The sequence below is a fragment of the Cannabis sativa genome, chromosome 6, assembly GCF_029168945.1.
Source record: "Cannabis sativa cultivar Pink pepper isolate KNU-18-1 chromosome 6, ASM2916894v1, whole genome shotgun sequence".
Classification (NCBI taxonomy): domain Eukaryota; kingdom Viridiplantae; phylum Streptophyta; class Magnoliopsida; order Rosales; family Cannabaceae; genus Cannabis; species Cannabis sativa.
In genome coordinates, this window is record NC_083606.1 from 14,421,782 (window position 1) to 14,438,273 (window position 16,492).

Genomic DNA, 16,492 nt, shown 5'->3' on the forward strand with positions numbered 1-16,492 from the left:
GGTGAATGAGACTACTATTTCTCTCGTTCCAAAGATTGATAATCCTCAAAATACTAGTGACTATAGACCCATTGCCTGCTGCAGCACTATCTACAAATGTATATCTAAGATGATATGTACGAGACTCTCGGTAGTTCTTGTAACGTCCCCGCTTCAAGCCTCCATTGGGCCCTTACACCCACGGACTAATGGCTCTTATACACGAGTACGCCACTCTGGCTGCTTCCTGGATTGATGACTGACCCTACAGACCAACACAAGTGTTTCCAGCGTGCTTTGTCCTCACTCACACGCATCCTGGGAAAACTTCCCAGGAGGTCACCCATCCTTGAAATTGCTCCAGGCCAAGCACGCTTAACTGTGGAGTTCTTTCGAGATGGGCTACCGAAAAACAAGATGCACCTTGTTGACATAGGTAGTACCAATCAATCCATTTAAGCCCTCTTCAACTGTGTAGTCCCATACCTACACAGTCTCAGAATCATCCCACTTGACCTTCCCAGGCGGTGTGGGATTGCACAGTTTACCCGTTGTTTCCCCTTATGGATCACGGGACTACTGACTGTCACAATCACCCCCCCTTACGGGGTTCGACGTCCTCGTCGACCACATTTCCGGCTGGGTCAAGGCTCTGATACCATTTGTAACGTCCCCGCTTCAAGCCTCCATTGGGCCCTTACACCCACGGACTAATGGCTCTTATACACGAGTACGCCACTCTGGCTGCTTCCTGGATTGATGACTGACCCTACAGACCAACACAAGTGTTTCCAGCGTGCTTTGTCCTCACTCACACGCATCCTGGGAAAACTTCCCAGGAGGTCACCCATCCTTGAAATTGCTCCAGGCCAAGCACGCTTAACTGTGGAGTTCTTTCGAGATGGGCTACCGAAAAACAAGATGCACCTTGTTGACATAGGTAGTACCAATCAATCCATTTAAGCCCTCTTCAACTGTGTAGTCCCATACCTACACAGTCTCAGAATCATCCCACTTGACCTTCCCAGGCGGTGTGGGATTGCACAGTTTACCCGTTGTTTCCCCTTATGGATCACGGGACTACTGACTGTCACAGTTCTCCCTTGTCTAATTCATGAGAATCAAGGTGCTTTTGTCAAACACAGGCTGTTGGCTCTCAACATTCTGATCTTGCAGGACTTGCTAAAAGGATATACTCGGAAGAATATCTCTTCTAGATGCATCATGAAGATTGACCCGAGCAAAGCATATGATACTGTGGACTGGTGCTTTGTTGCTGATCTTTTAAAAGGTCTATGTTTTCCTTCCAAGTTTATTTCTTGGATTCAAAGTTGTCTCCATGGAGCCTCTTACTCTCTCATTTTAAATGGAAGGATTCAAGGGTCTTTTAAAGGTGAGAAGGGTCTTGGTCAAGGGGACCCAATGTCCCCGCTCCTCTTTTGTTCTTATCATGGAGTATCTGACTAGATTACTTATTCAGAAGTCCAAGGAGAAGGGGTTCGGATATCACCCCCTTTGTAAATCTTTAGGCCTTGTCAACCTCTGCTTTACGGATGATCTCATCATTTTTTGCAGGGGTAATGTAGGATTTGTCTAGGTTGTTAATGAGGCTTTCCAAATGTTTAGTGAAGCTGCAGGTCTTGTGGGTAACAAAGACAAATCCACAGTGTACTTTGAGGGAATCCAAAATGACGGCAAATAAAAGCTTTTAAATGTCCTGCAGATGGATGAGGGAAGCTTTCCCCTCAAATACCTTGGAGTTTATCTTAGACCAACAAAATGGCGTTCTTCAAATTGTGGAATTATCATTGATAAATTCCATAAACACTTGCATAACTAGGCTAGCAGGAACTTGTCATTTGCAGGTAGGGCTCAATTGATTCATTCAGTTCTTTTGGGAGTTAGAAACTATTGGATGAGTCTGTTCTTGCTTCCTCAAAAAGTCACAACGACAATCGATAAATGTTGCAGAGACTTTCTCTTGGGCTTTAATGGTAATGGAAGCAAAATGCACATCCCCTCATGGGAGAAAGTTTGCCTCCCTGAGAAATTTGGAGGTATTGGATTTCGGGAGGGTAAGAAATGGAATGTTTCTATTATGGCCAAGTATATTTCGGCTATCTCGAGTAAACAAGACAACCTATGGGTTCGGTGGATTGATGCCATTTACTTGAAGGGTCAGAGTTTTTGGGTAGCTAATTTTGAAAAAGGCGCAAGCTGGTATTTCAAGAAACTTCTTCAGCTCCGATCAGGCGTGGGTGAAGATGAAGTCAAGGAAGCTGTGAAAAGAGGTAAATTTAAAGCCAAACTCTTATATTTTTCGTTCATTCAATCTCACAATGTTGGCTATGCAAAAAACATACGCAATAGGATGATTTTGCCAAAACATAAATTCATTGGATGGCAAATTGTTAATGATCAGCTGTTAACTAGAGACAATATAAGCAGATTTATATTGATCCCTTCTGTCCTCTGTCCGGTCTGTTGCTCTATAATTGAAACTCACCATCATCTGTTTGTTAGTTGTTGCTTCACCCAAAAAGTAATCCAGGAAGTAACTAATTGGTGTGGCAGGTTTATTTGGCCGAGTAACATCAAAGAGTGGCTCTCAAGATCCTCGAACAACCTGCAGGAGAAGGTGCTAAATGTTGTTGTTTTGGAGACCTTATACTTTGTTTGGACTAATCGAAATTGTTGTATATATGAGATGAAATGTAATTCTATAGCTTATGTTAGCAGAGAGATTAGATTGGCTGTTAAACTTAGATTACTAAGCTGTAGCAGCGGGGGAAAAGGGAAATTTGATAACTATATAATTAACGTAATCAATAGTTGGTAGTGTGGGCTGGTTGTTTTTTTTTTTTTTTTTTTTTTGAGTTTGTACTTGCTTCCTTGCTTGTTTTGAATAAAGATCATTTTTCTTGTTAAAAAAAAATTAGTTTATTTTATATTAATAATTATTTTTTTTGAAAAACATTTTTTTAAAAAAATATTAGAATTTCGAAATTTAAAGTTCGAAAAATTAAATAAAGTTGAAAATTAAATTCTTAATTAATTTTAAATCAACTTAAATTAATTAATTTTCATTAATAATTAACTAAATAAATAGATTAAAATATATTATAGTTAGAAAACCAACACTTAATTTATGAAATAAAATCTAGATAATTAATTTCTAAGTAAACTACTTTCTATTTTTTCTTAATATTTAAACTGATTTAATTGAAGATACTTAAATATTGGATAATTTTTATAACACGTAATTAAATGAGAAATTATATTATGTTGAAAAATTAACTTCTTAATTAATTTTAGATTAAAATAAATAATTTTCAGAATTTTATTTTATTTAATTTTGACTAAGAAATTTTGAAATATTATATAAAATATATATATTTTTTAAATATATTGAATTTTTCCAAATTGATTAATATATTTATAAAAAATTAAATTTAAGTTGAAAATTAATTTTAATTAATTTTGGACCAACACAAATTAAGAAAGTTTCATAATATTTATTAAAAATTAATACTAAGGATGAAAAATAAATTTGATTTATTTTCAAATCTACCTAAGTTGTAATTTTATAAATATCAAATTAAAATTTATATTTAGATTTATCTAAATTAGTAATTTTAATTAAATTAATATACTAATATATAAAAATAAATAGATAGAAAAATAATACTTAAGTTGTAAATTAATTCTTAATTAATTTTAGAAGTACATAAGTTAGTAATTTTTCATACATTTATTTTGATACAAATTAGTACTTAAAGTATTGAAAGTTAATTTTGATAATTAATTTTCAAGATACTAAAGTGTTAATTTTATTGAATATTATATACTATTTATTTTCAGAATTACTTAAGTTAATAATTTTCATTAATATAAATTAAAGTTTATACTTTGGATATAAAATTAATTTTATAATTATTTTATTCCTAAGTTAGTAATTTTAATAATTATATTAAAATAAATTGTCAAAATAAATATTTGAATAAAATACTACTTTTTTGTTCAAATAATGAGCTATAATTTATGTAAGATATCCGATCTCTATTATTGGTTCTAAATGATTATTGTTTTAATGGGATTCATTCCCAATAGATGTCACTATTAAATAATTTAACACCGTAGGATCTCGAAAGATAAATATTTTTGTAAATTTTATATTCTTAGTAACGTTCACCCAAATAGTGACTACTTAGAATCTAGTTTATAAATATTTAAACAATAATGGTAGCTCATAAAATAAGAATAATCTTGCATCCAGTTCAATACTGAACAACGTTAAATTCTTATTTTGATCGAATAAAAGGTTGCTAAAATAGTGTCTATTTTAAAAGAGCTCACTACTCTGTTTAACTGGTGATATCTTTGCATCCTGCCCAATACGTGACACTGTATATCATTTTAAAAACCTTGAAAAATTTCAGGTATGCTTGTTTTTAGTATTTTTCCCATATCTTCCATATTTGATTATGTGTTTACAATTTTCTGAATATATGTGATTAGAATTTATATTGAACATAACATTGTTTTCTGTTATTGATTATGTAATACCAATTCTTATTATTCATTGTTGGTCTAACTTAGCTTGTTATTTTTAATGGGACAATCCCTAATAGATTGTCATCCGTTATACAACATAATAGTGTTAGATCTCGTAAGATAAGTATTTTGTAAATACAAAATCTAGTTGACTCATCCCCAATCGATGACAGCTTAGACTAGTATTTACTATACCGAAACAATGGGGAATTTTAATCAAAATTGTTCTTTGAATTTCCTCTTTAACTTTTTCATTAAGAAATTACTATAATCATACATAATTGGACTAGATGAATTATGATCATTAGCTTATGATGTTCTTTATTTTCTTTCAAGAAAATTAGTGATGCTGATGAACATGTTCCATATATTCTATCAAGAAACGGTGATTATCCTCAATTTTTTAGGAATTGAATATCCTTCTTACAGTGCTACTAAAATATCGATTGAACATAAGCTTAAGGTTATAGTTTTGAAATTGATATCAAGCTTTCTACAAGCTAAACTTAGGGTTGTAATAGTATTTTAATGGGGGTGTTTCATGAATTCATCACCAACTTCTTGAATATCATTTAGTGTCATAAACCGATTGGTAACAACCATTTGGGTGTGTGATTTCAAAATGTGACTCCTACCACATAAAAGAGAGTTGTGGGTTCACTTTGTGATATAACTTGTTTCTATCAAGAAAGTACCTTGCTAGAAACTCTATAGGCTTGATAATCTAAAAAGTTATTTCTACCTTTCTTCTTCTACAAGTGTTTGTATGGTAGGGAAAAATAAGCTTTTGGACATTGGTATAATATCTTGTTCAAGTTTTAGTAATTCTTCTATTATACACTTGTAGTGTATGTGATGTTGAGATTGCTCTCACATCTCTATTTTATATCTGTGTGTTATTTACTATCTTGTGGTTTACATGTTGTTTATAACTTGGTGTTGTAATATTCTCTTCATTTCTATATTCTCTATTTTATGTATATTATTATAATAGAATTGTAACATTATTTAACTATTATTTTGTCCTTGTATTATTCTTGTCATAGAGTTATTTCTTGTTTTAGTTTTCTATTGAAATATTAAACATGTTACCTTTCACATTTTCATATATTATTTATAAATTATATATATTTATAAAAGTTGAATCCATTTTATTATGAAAGTAACTTACCATCATATGGTAACTTGTTACTCTGAAAATTACCTTGAAATGGGTAACTAGTTAATTGAAAATACAGTTAATTATTTATCCATATTATTGCAAATATAAGTAATTTATTACCATAAATTAGAAGAAAAAAATTTTATGTAGTGAGACTACTATCATAGTTTGGATACCTAGTCACTCATATCTATTCTATATAAAATATGGCTATATAACAGAATTCTTGGTTTATGAAAAATTATAGGGTAACTGTTTTTTTTTTTTTTTTAAAGATGAATTTTATTAAGAAGAACCAGAACTACACAATATTAGAACAGTCAGCCTTACAAAGCTTGGCCAACCATTCAGGGATAGAATGAGCAAAAAATTGTGAGGTTTTAGTAGCTAGGCATTTCCTAGCTAACATATTAGCACATTCGTTATGATTTCTATTTACAAAACTGATATTAGCTTCATTAGAATCCTCCAACCGAGACTTTATTTGATGAAGAAGTGTTCCAGCAACACTCAGTTGGTTGTCCTGGTTCTTGATCGCTTCCACCACAGCTTTACAATCCGACTGGATCTCGAAGGGTCTGGTATCTGTACTCGGTCGTCCCTTTATAGCTTCCAGAATGGCCCAAGCCTCAGCCACAAGCACCAAACAGCTACTGGGGATGTAAACAATCCCAGCAGTAAGCACTTTCCCGTTCCAGTCAGGCCATAAAAAGCCTATACCCACTCCAATTTGATTAGGATTCATCGCAGCATCACAGTTTGCGCAAATTCTTCCCCAATGAGGAGCCTGCCAATGCGTCGGGTTAGATGGGGAAGCCACCCTATTCTTTACATCATCACTTGGGTTGCTATTTGAATTCGGATAAGCTATGAACACCAAATCTAACACCTGAGCCCCATTCATAACAGGGAGCTTATTCCATTTTCTGTTGCGATTCTCCCATATAGCCCACATGATCTTAAGAGAGTCTTCAAACTCACTCCTTGAGAGCTTCTCCCTTAAAGCTGTCAAAAGATTAAACATTGACCCATCACCCAACTTCCCACAATGTTTGTACCAAGGAAGAAGTTTCCACACAGCTTTTACTTTATCACAATTCCACAATGCATGAGGAAGGGTTTCAGCATGACTTCCACAAAGATCACAAACAGGGCTAATATTCATACCTCGATGACACAAGTTAGTTTTTGCTGGCAGCCAATTGTGGCAGACCCGCCACCTAAATAGCTTCATCCTCGGAGGCAGATGCAAATCCAAAGCATTTTCCACCATTTATTAATTTCTCCCATATTTGAGCATCTCGTGGGATGAAGATTCATTTCCCTCCCAACTCTATACCCACTTTTAACAATGTAATTCCCATTAGAAGTGTAAGGCCAAGTCAATATGTCCTCAGTATACAAGTCTATCGGAATACCTCGGATCCATGGGATGTCCTCCTTATGAAAATGTTGGTCAACTTCCTCCATTTTCCAAGTCCCCTCCTCTGTTATGAATGTATGAAGCTTAGTGTTCAGTTTCATTCTAGGCTTGTGAGTGAGAATCGCTCCAGAAGGCTGAGGTAACTATTTGTCTTCCCAAACTCTAATTTTCCTTCCATTCCCAACACACCACCTTGCCCCTTCGCTGAGAATCTTACGGTCCCAAATAATTCCTTTCCAAACCCAAGAAGCCCCCGGTGGACACCTAGCTTCCATGAAAGATGAAGTGGGAAATAGCTATTTTTCAAGACCCGGGCCAACAAGGAGTGGGGATTATGAATGAGACGCCACCCTTGTTTGGCCAAAAGTGCTTGGTTAAATTCGGTTACACTACGGAAGCCTAGCCCTCCGTCCTCCTTTGGCTTACAAAGCTGATCCCACGAGCTCCAATGAAGTTTCTTATTGTCTTTTGTATCGCCCCACCAGAAGTTGGTTGCCATGGTATGGAGGTTTTTAATAAGTTTTTTGGGAAGACGGAAGCAGCTCATGGCATAGCTTGGGATTGCTTGGACCACGACTTTGATTAGAATTTCCCGACCCGCTTGGGAGAACATCGAGGCCTTCCACCCCTTTAGTTTATTCCACACTTTATCTTTAATAATCTCAAACACCTCTTTTTTCCTTCTTCTCACGAAACTAGGTAGCCCCAGATATTTAGCATGATGAGAAACAAGACGCACCCCAAGTCTAGCAGCAAGAGCATGGCCCTGAGTAGTGGAAATTCTCTTTCCCATACACACCTTCGATTTTTCTAGGTTAATTTGTTGACCCGACAGCCTGGCATATCGTTGCAACATTAGTTTCATATTGTCACATTCATTCTCCCTTGCTTCTAGGAACACAAAGCTATCATCGGCAAAAAATAAGTGTGAGACCTTGACTCTATTTCTCCCAAATTGAACTCCATTGATCCTTCCAGCCCTCTCGGCTTCATGTATAAGGCAGGAAAGACCCTCTGAACAAATCAAAAAAAGATATGGGGATAACGAGTCACCTTGTCTAAGACCTCGGGTAGGTTGGAATCTTCCAATTTTCTCCCCATTAATTAGAACTGAAAAGGACACACTTGTCACATTTCATTATCTTCTCAATCCACTTCTCCTCATAACCAAGGCCTCTCATCATTGTAATCAAGAAACTCCACTCCACTCTATCGTAGGCCTTTGACATATCAAGCTTGAGAGCCATTTTCGAATCGTTTTGTCTTCAAGCAGTGGAGGCTTTCAAATCCTATTATCGCATTGTCTTGGATTAGTCTACCCCCCACAAAAGCACTTTGTTCCTCCGAGATGGCTTCATGGAGGCTAGTTTTCATCCTTCCCGCAAGGCATTTTGCCACTATTTTATAAACAACATTGCATAGACTTATGGGTCTATATTCTACCATACACTTCGGTTTAGGGACCTTAGGGATTAAGCAAATAAGGGTATCATTGATTTCCTCCACCTTCATATCATCATTGATAATTCCCAAGCAAACTTTTGACACCTCATGACCAATAGTCGGCCAGCATTTTCTATAAAATAACCCAGGCAGTCCGTCACTTCCAGGAGCTTTTTGGGGATGTATGGCACGCATTGCATTATAAATTTCCTCCACTTTGAAGGGTTCTAACAGATATTCATTCGTGGCTCTAGAGATACGGTTTGGGACAATCCGTTGAAACTCTTCTAGCTCTTCCGGGGTGGTCGAATTCGAAGTGAACAAGTTCATGAAGTAGTCACAAGCCACCTGCCCCATTTGCTTATTCCCTGTCACCCAATTCAACTTATTATCAATCAGCCCTTTAATGGTATTCTTAGCCTTTCTATTGCTCGCTTTCCGATGGAAAAATTTTGTGTTTTTATCCCCCTCTTTCAGCCAAAGAACTCTACTTCTCTGTTTCCAGAACTTCTCTTCCTTGTCAAGAAGGATATTTTGTTTGTGTTCCAATTCATTTAATTGCTGCCATTCCATAACATCGGTACTTCGGGAGAGTTTAGAAATTTTATCTGCATATTCATTCAATTGTTTTGTCATTTCCTTCCGTTTTACTCTATTCCACTTTTGAAGAGCCGCTCCACATCTGTCTAACTTATCTTTCAGATCCCTAGTGGTCATAATTGGGTCACTGTGTTGCCAAGCCAAATTGACAATCCTTGTGCAATCTTCATCATCTGCCCATGCACTTTCAAAATGAAATCGGGTTCTCCATCTAATCTTACTCGTGGTCATAGGAGAAGAGCCACTCGCCGTGAGAAGAAGGGGGCAATGGTCCGAGTTGGTTCTCTCTAAGTGACTCACTTGAGCAAAGGGAAACATGTCAAACCAATCGAGTTGCCACAAACTCGATCAAGTCTTTCGAAAATGAGATTATTCTTCCTCCCATTACACCAAGTGTAATCACTACCTTCAAACGCAATCTCCCGAAGTTTACATGCGTCCAGAGCCTTTTTGAAGTTTTTAATAAGGTAACCCGGTTTGGGAGGACCTCCCATTTATTCTTTTTGGCTCAGAATTTCATTAAAATCTCCACCCACTGCCCACGGCCTCGAGTACATACGGAAAATCCTGTTCAACAGCTTCCAAGATTGAGTACGTTGACTTGGATCCGGATCTCTATAGAAACCAGTAAACCTCCACCACTGCCCTTCCTCCATTCTAATGAAAGAATCTATATGGAAAGGGGAGAAAGAAAGAACATGTGTTTCAACTTTCTCGGACCACAATAAAGGAAGACCCCCGCTTTTCCCTTTGGCTTCAACCACAAAGCACCCACCAAAACCCAACTTGACATGCAAAGCTTCCGCACGAACATTGTTAAGCTTCGATTCCATAATGAAAACCAATTGAGGAGTGTAACGAATCACCAGGGAGTTCAAGGAACGAACAGTCCAAGGGTTCCCCAGCCCTTGGACGTTCCAGAGAAGAATATCCATTGCTGTAGGTGACCCTGAATTACAGGGTTCACCTCTTCAGTGATTGTAGTGCCTGCTGAATCTTCCTTCTGAGAAACATCCTCCACTGTACCGCCATTCTTCCCTTTCTTAGTTTTTGAATCTTTCTTGACCGAAACCTTTCTTCTGTTCTCCTTAGATAAATTCTTCAAAATCGAACCAAACACAAATGAAGAGGGCCCCTCCATTGTTGGAATCTCTTGTGAGTATGTTATTGGAACGTTGTAGAGGTTGTGTGTCTGAGTTTCTGAGGATGAAGGGTTGATAGTTTTTTGTAACTTTCCTTGCCATGAAATTCCTTGGTCTTCCACCATTCTTCTCTTCCCTCTCCCTCCATCATCACCGAGCCTTTTATCCACTTCATTTTCCATGCCTCCTGGAACCTCTTTATTAACTTGCGCCATTAAACTTTGTCCTACTGCTTCGTTTTGTTTCAATGATTCGGTCTTGGAAGCAATTCCTATTAATAGGTTTTCCACACTTGTTGTAGTCTCATCTAACGAAGCAAAGGAATTGGATATTTTAACTCCTTGTGCCAATCCCAGAGCCTCCTGATTTACCTTATTCCCTTGTGTAATGTGATTTCCTTGTCCCAACCTTCTATCTTGAAATCCATCTCTAGTGTCATTCTCCACTTTCAACCATATCCCATATGCAGAAGCTGTGACATTATCATCCCTAGTGACTATGATTGGTTCTTGGTGACAATCTTTGAGACTGTGGCCGATTCTTCCACACTTGAAACACATGAAAGGCAACTCGTCATACTTAAATGCAATCCACTTCTTCTTTCCCGAACACGGTAGAGGAAATCCCGGACATACTGGTTTGTTTATTGACATCCAGACCTGGAATCTGAAATAGCCATTCGCCACCATCCTTGAGACATCTGAGTTATGAACCGTGATAACCTCCCCAGCCATTGCCGCCAATCGCACAGTGTTTTTTGGAGTCAAGAAATCGACTGGTACCCCTAGTGCTCGACCCCATATTGGAAAGAAGGTCAGGTCATTCTTCCAAGAGTCGTTCGAGTTCTCCATTTTCCCCAAGATTAATAATCCATTAGATAAATACCATGGCATTTTAGATAAGATTCTACTCTGAATTGACTCAGAAGCAAAGGTAAAAGTTAAGAAAAGACCTGAATCAAATTTGTCTTTGATCTTTATGTTCCACTCCGCCTCTTTCACTCGCCAGATTCCTCCCAGCACCCGTTTCAGAAATCCCCTGCTATGCTCTACGTTAGTGCACAATCGTCCCCTTAGATTGTATTTTGCAATTGTAAGAGACAGGTTCTTGTCCACTTCCCACTCATCTTCATACGAGACCTGAAGTTTGTGAGTTTTCGACAGCAATTCATCCATTGCTAAGGTGAGAAACACCACCCGACACGTCGGGAACCCTTCAGAGACGAGGGAGGAGTCCAAGGACTGACCGGAGCAGAGCCCAAACAGAGCCCTAGCAGAGCGAATCTTGGAGCAGATATTTTCCTTAATACGATATATATTTTATAGGGTAACTTTTTATTTATATATAATAAAATAAATCTAAAAAAAAACGATTTAAGATAGACATTGTCATTTATACGATTGAGAATGGAAGCTTAAAATCCCCAAAAAAATATTATTGGTTTAAAGCTATGCGAAGTAAACCCCCAAAAATTCTAACCACAATTCCACAAATTCTGCTTCTATTGTAAGGTTCTCGCCCTCCCCAGTAAAGAAAATTAAAAAACCTATATAATTATTTAACTTGTGAATAAAATAGAGAAAAATAAATTTTGCATAGCCTCAACAAAAACTTCAGTACGCACCGTCGCAAGAAACTCACCGCCACCACCATAGGTTTCCTCACTTTGTTTTGTTGTTGCATTTATGAATTGATGTTTGAGTGTTCTACTAAAATGTACATAGATACATTATTTTAGTTTGATATTATGTGACTTTCTGTACATTGAAATGTGTATTTATTTTTTGTTACAAGAAATATGACTATTTTTTTTTTCAAATTTAGAAAATTTTTTATTTGATTTTTGAATTAATTGCAATGGGGTAGAAGAAATATGGTTTAAGTTTAGAAAAGTTGTGAGTGCCTCCAATGGAGTCGGTGAATCGCGAAACTCTCATCTCTGATGACGAAGGATTGAAGCCCAAGCACTGTGCAGATTTCATTCTCCCGACTTCAAGAATTCTTTATTCGAAGTGTGATATAATTTTGTATTGTTTCATCTTCAGCTTCAGTTGCCTTCCCACCATTACTACCGCCTCCGGATAGTATAAGTTTCATGTTATTGTCGATTTATGATGGTTTGTGTTCGTCGTCCGTTATTATTATTATTATTTTATGAAAACATATTATTATTATTATTATTATTAACTAAAAATTCGACAAGTATTCAATTTATATAAATCGGACTATATAATTAAATTAAATTAAAGTAGTGGAAAATTTAATTTAATAATTATTCCCTTTTAATTTTCAAAATTGTAAGTTTCTTTCTAATTTTGAAAACCTTCATACTTTGTTTTCTTTAACAATAAGACATAAATTTATTTTTTTTTACAAAAATATCAACAATTTATATATTATTTAACTTTCAATTTCATAAATTTAATATTATTGCTTTTGTTATATTTTATTACCATTTTGAGTTTAATTTTTATTTTTTAAAATTTTACACAATATATTATTATTTTTTTTTTCAAATTACTATTATACTTTCTATAATTATCATTCTAAAATTATTTATTTTAAAATTACATATAATATTTATTTTTTTAAAAAAAAAAACTTAAATATAACTAATCATGCGTGGCTTGACACGTAACATCCATCTAGTATATATATAAGCACTCATAATTAGACTGGCATAATTAGGGTATTTACCTTTAAAATAGTAACAAGTTACACACTGATGATAACTGAAGTTACTTATAATATAGGTAACTACCTGCCCCTAAGGTTCTACTAAGTTATCTTGATGGTATAATATAATATAAGTAATTTAATATAATTAGGTAATACGTGAAAACAGATATGAGTGTATTTTACTCCTTCCGACTAATTGATGTCCCCTAATAATTACACATTGGTCGTGGTACTTCACATAAAATACTCTTTTTTTTTTTTGGGGGGTAATCTTGTGAGTGGATACTACTGAGTACTGATTGGATTCTTTGAACTTGATGGTTATGTTAGTGAAAGACTGATCCACATATTTAGATCATGTCGCTCAAAACTTCTTTCGGTCCTGTGGTCAAATGAAGCTCCCGAGTGGGCTGCTACAAACTTGAGGCCCATGAAGTGGGCATATATTGGGCCAAGTGAATTTCCTTTTTTCTTTTTTGAAGTAAATGGGCCAAGTGAATTTGAGAAGGGATTATTTCACAAACACACAAAAACAACAAAAAATTTACAAAAATACAGTTTTACGGAATTTTAAATATTTTTACAATTTTTTTATTTTATTTACATAAAATACGGCCTTTTAATGTTGTACTCTTGTTAATTTATTGTTGATTTTTTGTTATTTTTTGTTGTTTTATTGTTATTTTCATATTACATTTATGTAGTTTTTTTGTTGTTTTCGTGTTGTTTCCATGAAAAACCGTAAAAATACAAAAAAAAATTATTTAAACGTAAAAAATATATTTTTTTACAAAAATAGTGCTTTAAATAATTATTCCTATAGTTTGATCATACATTTTGAGAGAAAAGGTTTAAGTGTAACACTTTCAGAGCCAAAAACCTCAATAAGGGAGTGAGACTTAAAGAAATGTTATTGGGGACTTATAAAAATATTGTAAAATGAGAGAAAGTTTACAAAAATACTGTGATACAGAGTTTTTTTATATTTTTAGTGTATCAATTTTATAAAAACATTGTGTTTAAAGTTTCAAGATTATAAAAATACTATGTTTTACTAAAATAAAATAAAAAAAAAAAAACAACTCAAAAACAACTAAAAAAACAATCCTAGAATAACTTAACAAACAACATGAAAATAATTATAAAACAACAAAAATATAACTACAAAGCAAAAGAAAAATAACAATAAATTGACTTAATTGCAATAAGCAAAATAATCAGAGGAAAAGGATTAAGCATGAAGGCTCTAGCAAAGCTGCTTCTTCAAGTACAATTATCAGACATAATCTTCCATGTTCGAATTGTAATGAAAAGGGACATCAAGAAGAACGATGTCCCCGGCTTCTAAACAATTCAAACGAAGGTAATGCTTTTGTCTTTGAATCATGTGTTTTAGAGAACGACAAATCCACTTGGATTGTTGATTCTGGGTCTACTAACCATGTATGTTCTTCACTGCAGCTGCTTGAAACTTGGGAAAATCTGCTTCCAGAAGAGTTAAAGCTTAAAGTTGGTAATGACGAGTTAGTGTCGGTCAAAGCTAGAGCAAAAGCCCGCATCAAGTTGTTGGGTTTTATGCCCTAAATAAAACTCTTTACAATCTGATTAGTTATCAATATAAGAAAGTTGAAGTGATTGAGGTTTGCATGAATTCTACATGCTAATGGTTTAAATATGCTTATTACATTTACACACAGAATCAGTTAAATCCAGATCATATATTTATTCACAATTACAGTATAGTCAACACAGTGGAATGTGATTGTGATCATATGAATCAAAAGTCTTGGTCCCTGTTTCATCAGTGTTATTGGATTTACACTAATGTGATAATCAGCGATGATGTGTACTTACACTTGGAGTAAGTGTTATGTTCTTTCCAGGACATTAGTAAAGTATACTAGTTTCGAATGTATGGAGTATACATTGGACTGGACCGATATTGCAACTAAGTTAAGATATTACAAACTTACCGTTATATATATCTTTCCAAGTCAATATCAGTAGTTGATCTTAAGATTAAAAGAATCTAAATCCTGATATGCTTAGGCTCAACTCAGGAGTGCTATTCATGTTCTTTGATTTATTAGTTAAGCCTACTTTTGGGTCAGGGTGATATGTATATTTTGGAAACATGATAGTACGATTAGTGGGAGTGCTAAACATAAATATGGAATCTATAGCTTCTACTGGTGTATAGAAGTAAAGTGATGATTCCCTTCGAGCTTAGCAAATAGAAGTAAATGGATGAGCTCTTGTTTAACTGACTAATTATTAGATCACTAAACACTATTTACAGGTAGCTAAGTGTTTTAAGGGGCAAAATACATTGAGGGGTGAGAAGGGTAAAGAAATCCCATCTCGATGTAGATCATCTATATAGAGGATCTTTAAATCACAATAAGATTATAACAATGGTTAAATGAGATAGTATATTGATATCGTGGAACATACAATATGCTCTATATAAGTCTGAGAGTGCAATTCTAAGTTCTAAGAGTGGATTCAACGAAGAATTAATAAGTAGGAATTTACTTGGTAAATTTGGTTCACTTATTGGAAGCTCAGCATATAGATCCATGGTCCCCATTCTAGTTGAGAACATTCTGCTTGTAAGACTCATTAATTGATTCGTGATTGATCAATTATAATTCTAAAGTTAGACTATGTCTAATTTTATGAATTTTCACTAAGTAAGGGTGAAATTGTAAAGAAAAGAGTTTCTAAGTTTATTTATTTATTAATGGACTTTATATGTCTAATTAATAATTAAATTAAATGACAATATAATTTAATAATCTATTTTAGTTATTAAATAATTATTTTTGGCATTTAAAAGGTTAGAATTGGAAAATTGGCATTTTTGAGAAAATAGAGATAAAATTTGATAAAACTGCAAAATCAAGTGGGGCCCACTACAACACCATGGCCGGCCACTTAATGTGGTTTTTCAAATTAATATTTTCATTATTTTAATGCCAAATAATTCCTAACCTAAACCTAGTAGTTGCCTATAAATAGAAAGTGATGACTCAGTCAAATCACATGCTTTCATTAGTTTTCTGATAGAAATTTCTCTCTTCAGAAAAACTGAGCCTTCCCCACTTTCTATACCTGGCCGAAACCCTCTCTCTTCTTTTCCTTTCATCAATTTCGAACCCTAGTGAAAGAGTAAGTGCCCACACACAGCAAGCAGTAACTCAATCATAGATTGGAAGACTGTGAAGGATCAAACTTGAAGAAGAAGGACATTCGGGCTCAGATCTTGATTATACTCTGCTACAGAAAGGATACAAGGGTTAGAGATTTGAGTGGAAGGAGACATTAATTCCGCTGCATCAAGGTAAGGTTTTCTTAACTTTATATGTGTTTAATTTATCGTTTTAGAAAGTTCATATTTAGGGTGTTTAAACAACATACTTGTGAGTAGATCTAAGATCCTGGTAAAATAAATTCCAACACAAGTTTCAACAAAGATTTTCAATTTTAGAAAATGTTTTATTTATTCCA

The 16,492-nt window shown here is 34.8% G+C and overlaps 1 protein-coding gene across 1 annotated transcript; it reads right to left on the reverse strand.

Annotated features, from left to right (window-relative positions):
* Positions 1-5,996: 5,996 nt before the first annotated feature.
* LOC115694949 (uncharacterized) lies at positions 5,997-6,968 on the reverse strand. Its single transcript, XM_030622052.1, has one exon. It carries the CDS (start codon positions 6,966-6,968, stop codon positions 5,997-5,999), a length of 972 nt encoding a protein of 323 aa, XP_030477912.1.
* Positions 6,969-16,492: the final 9,524 nt, after the last annotated feature.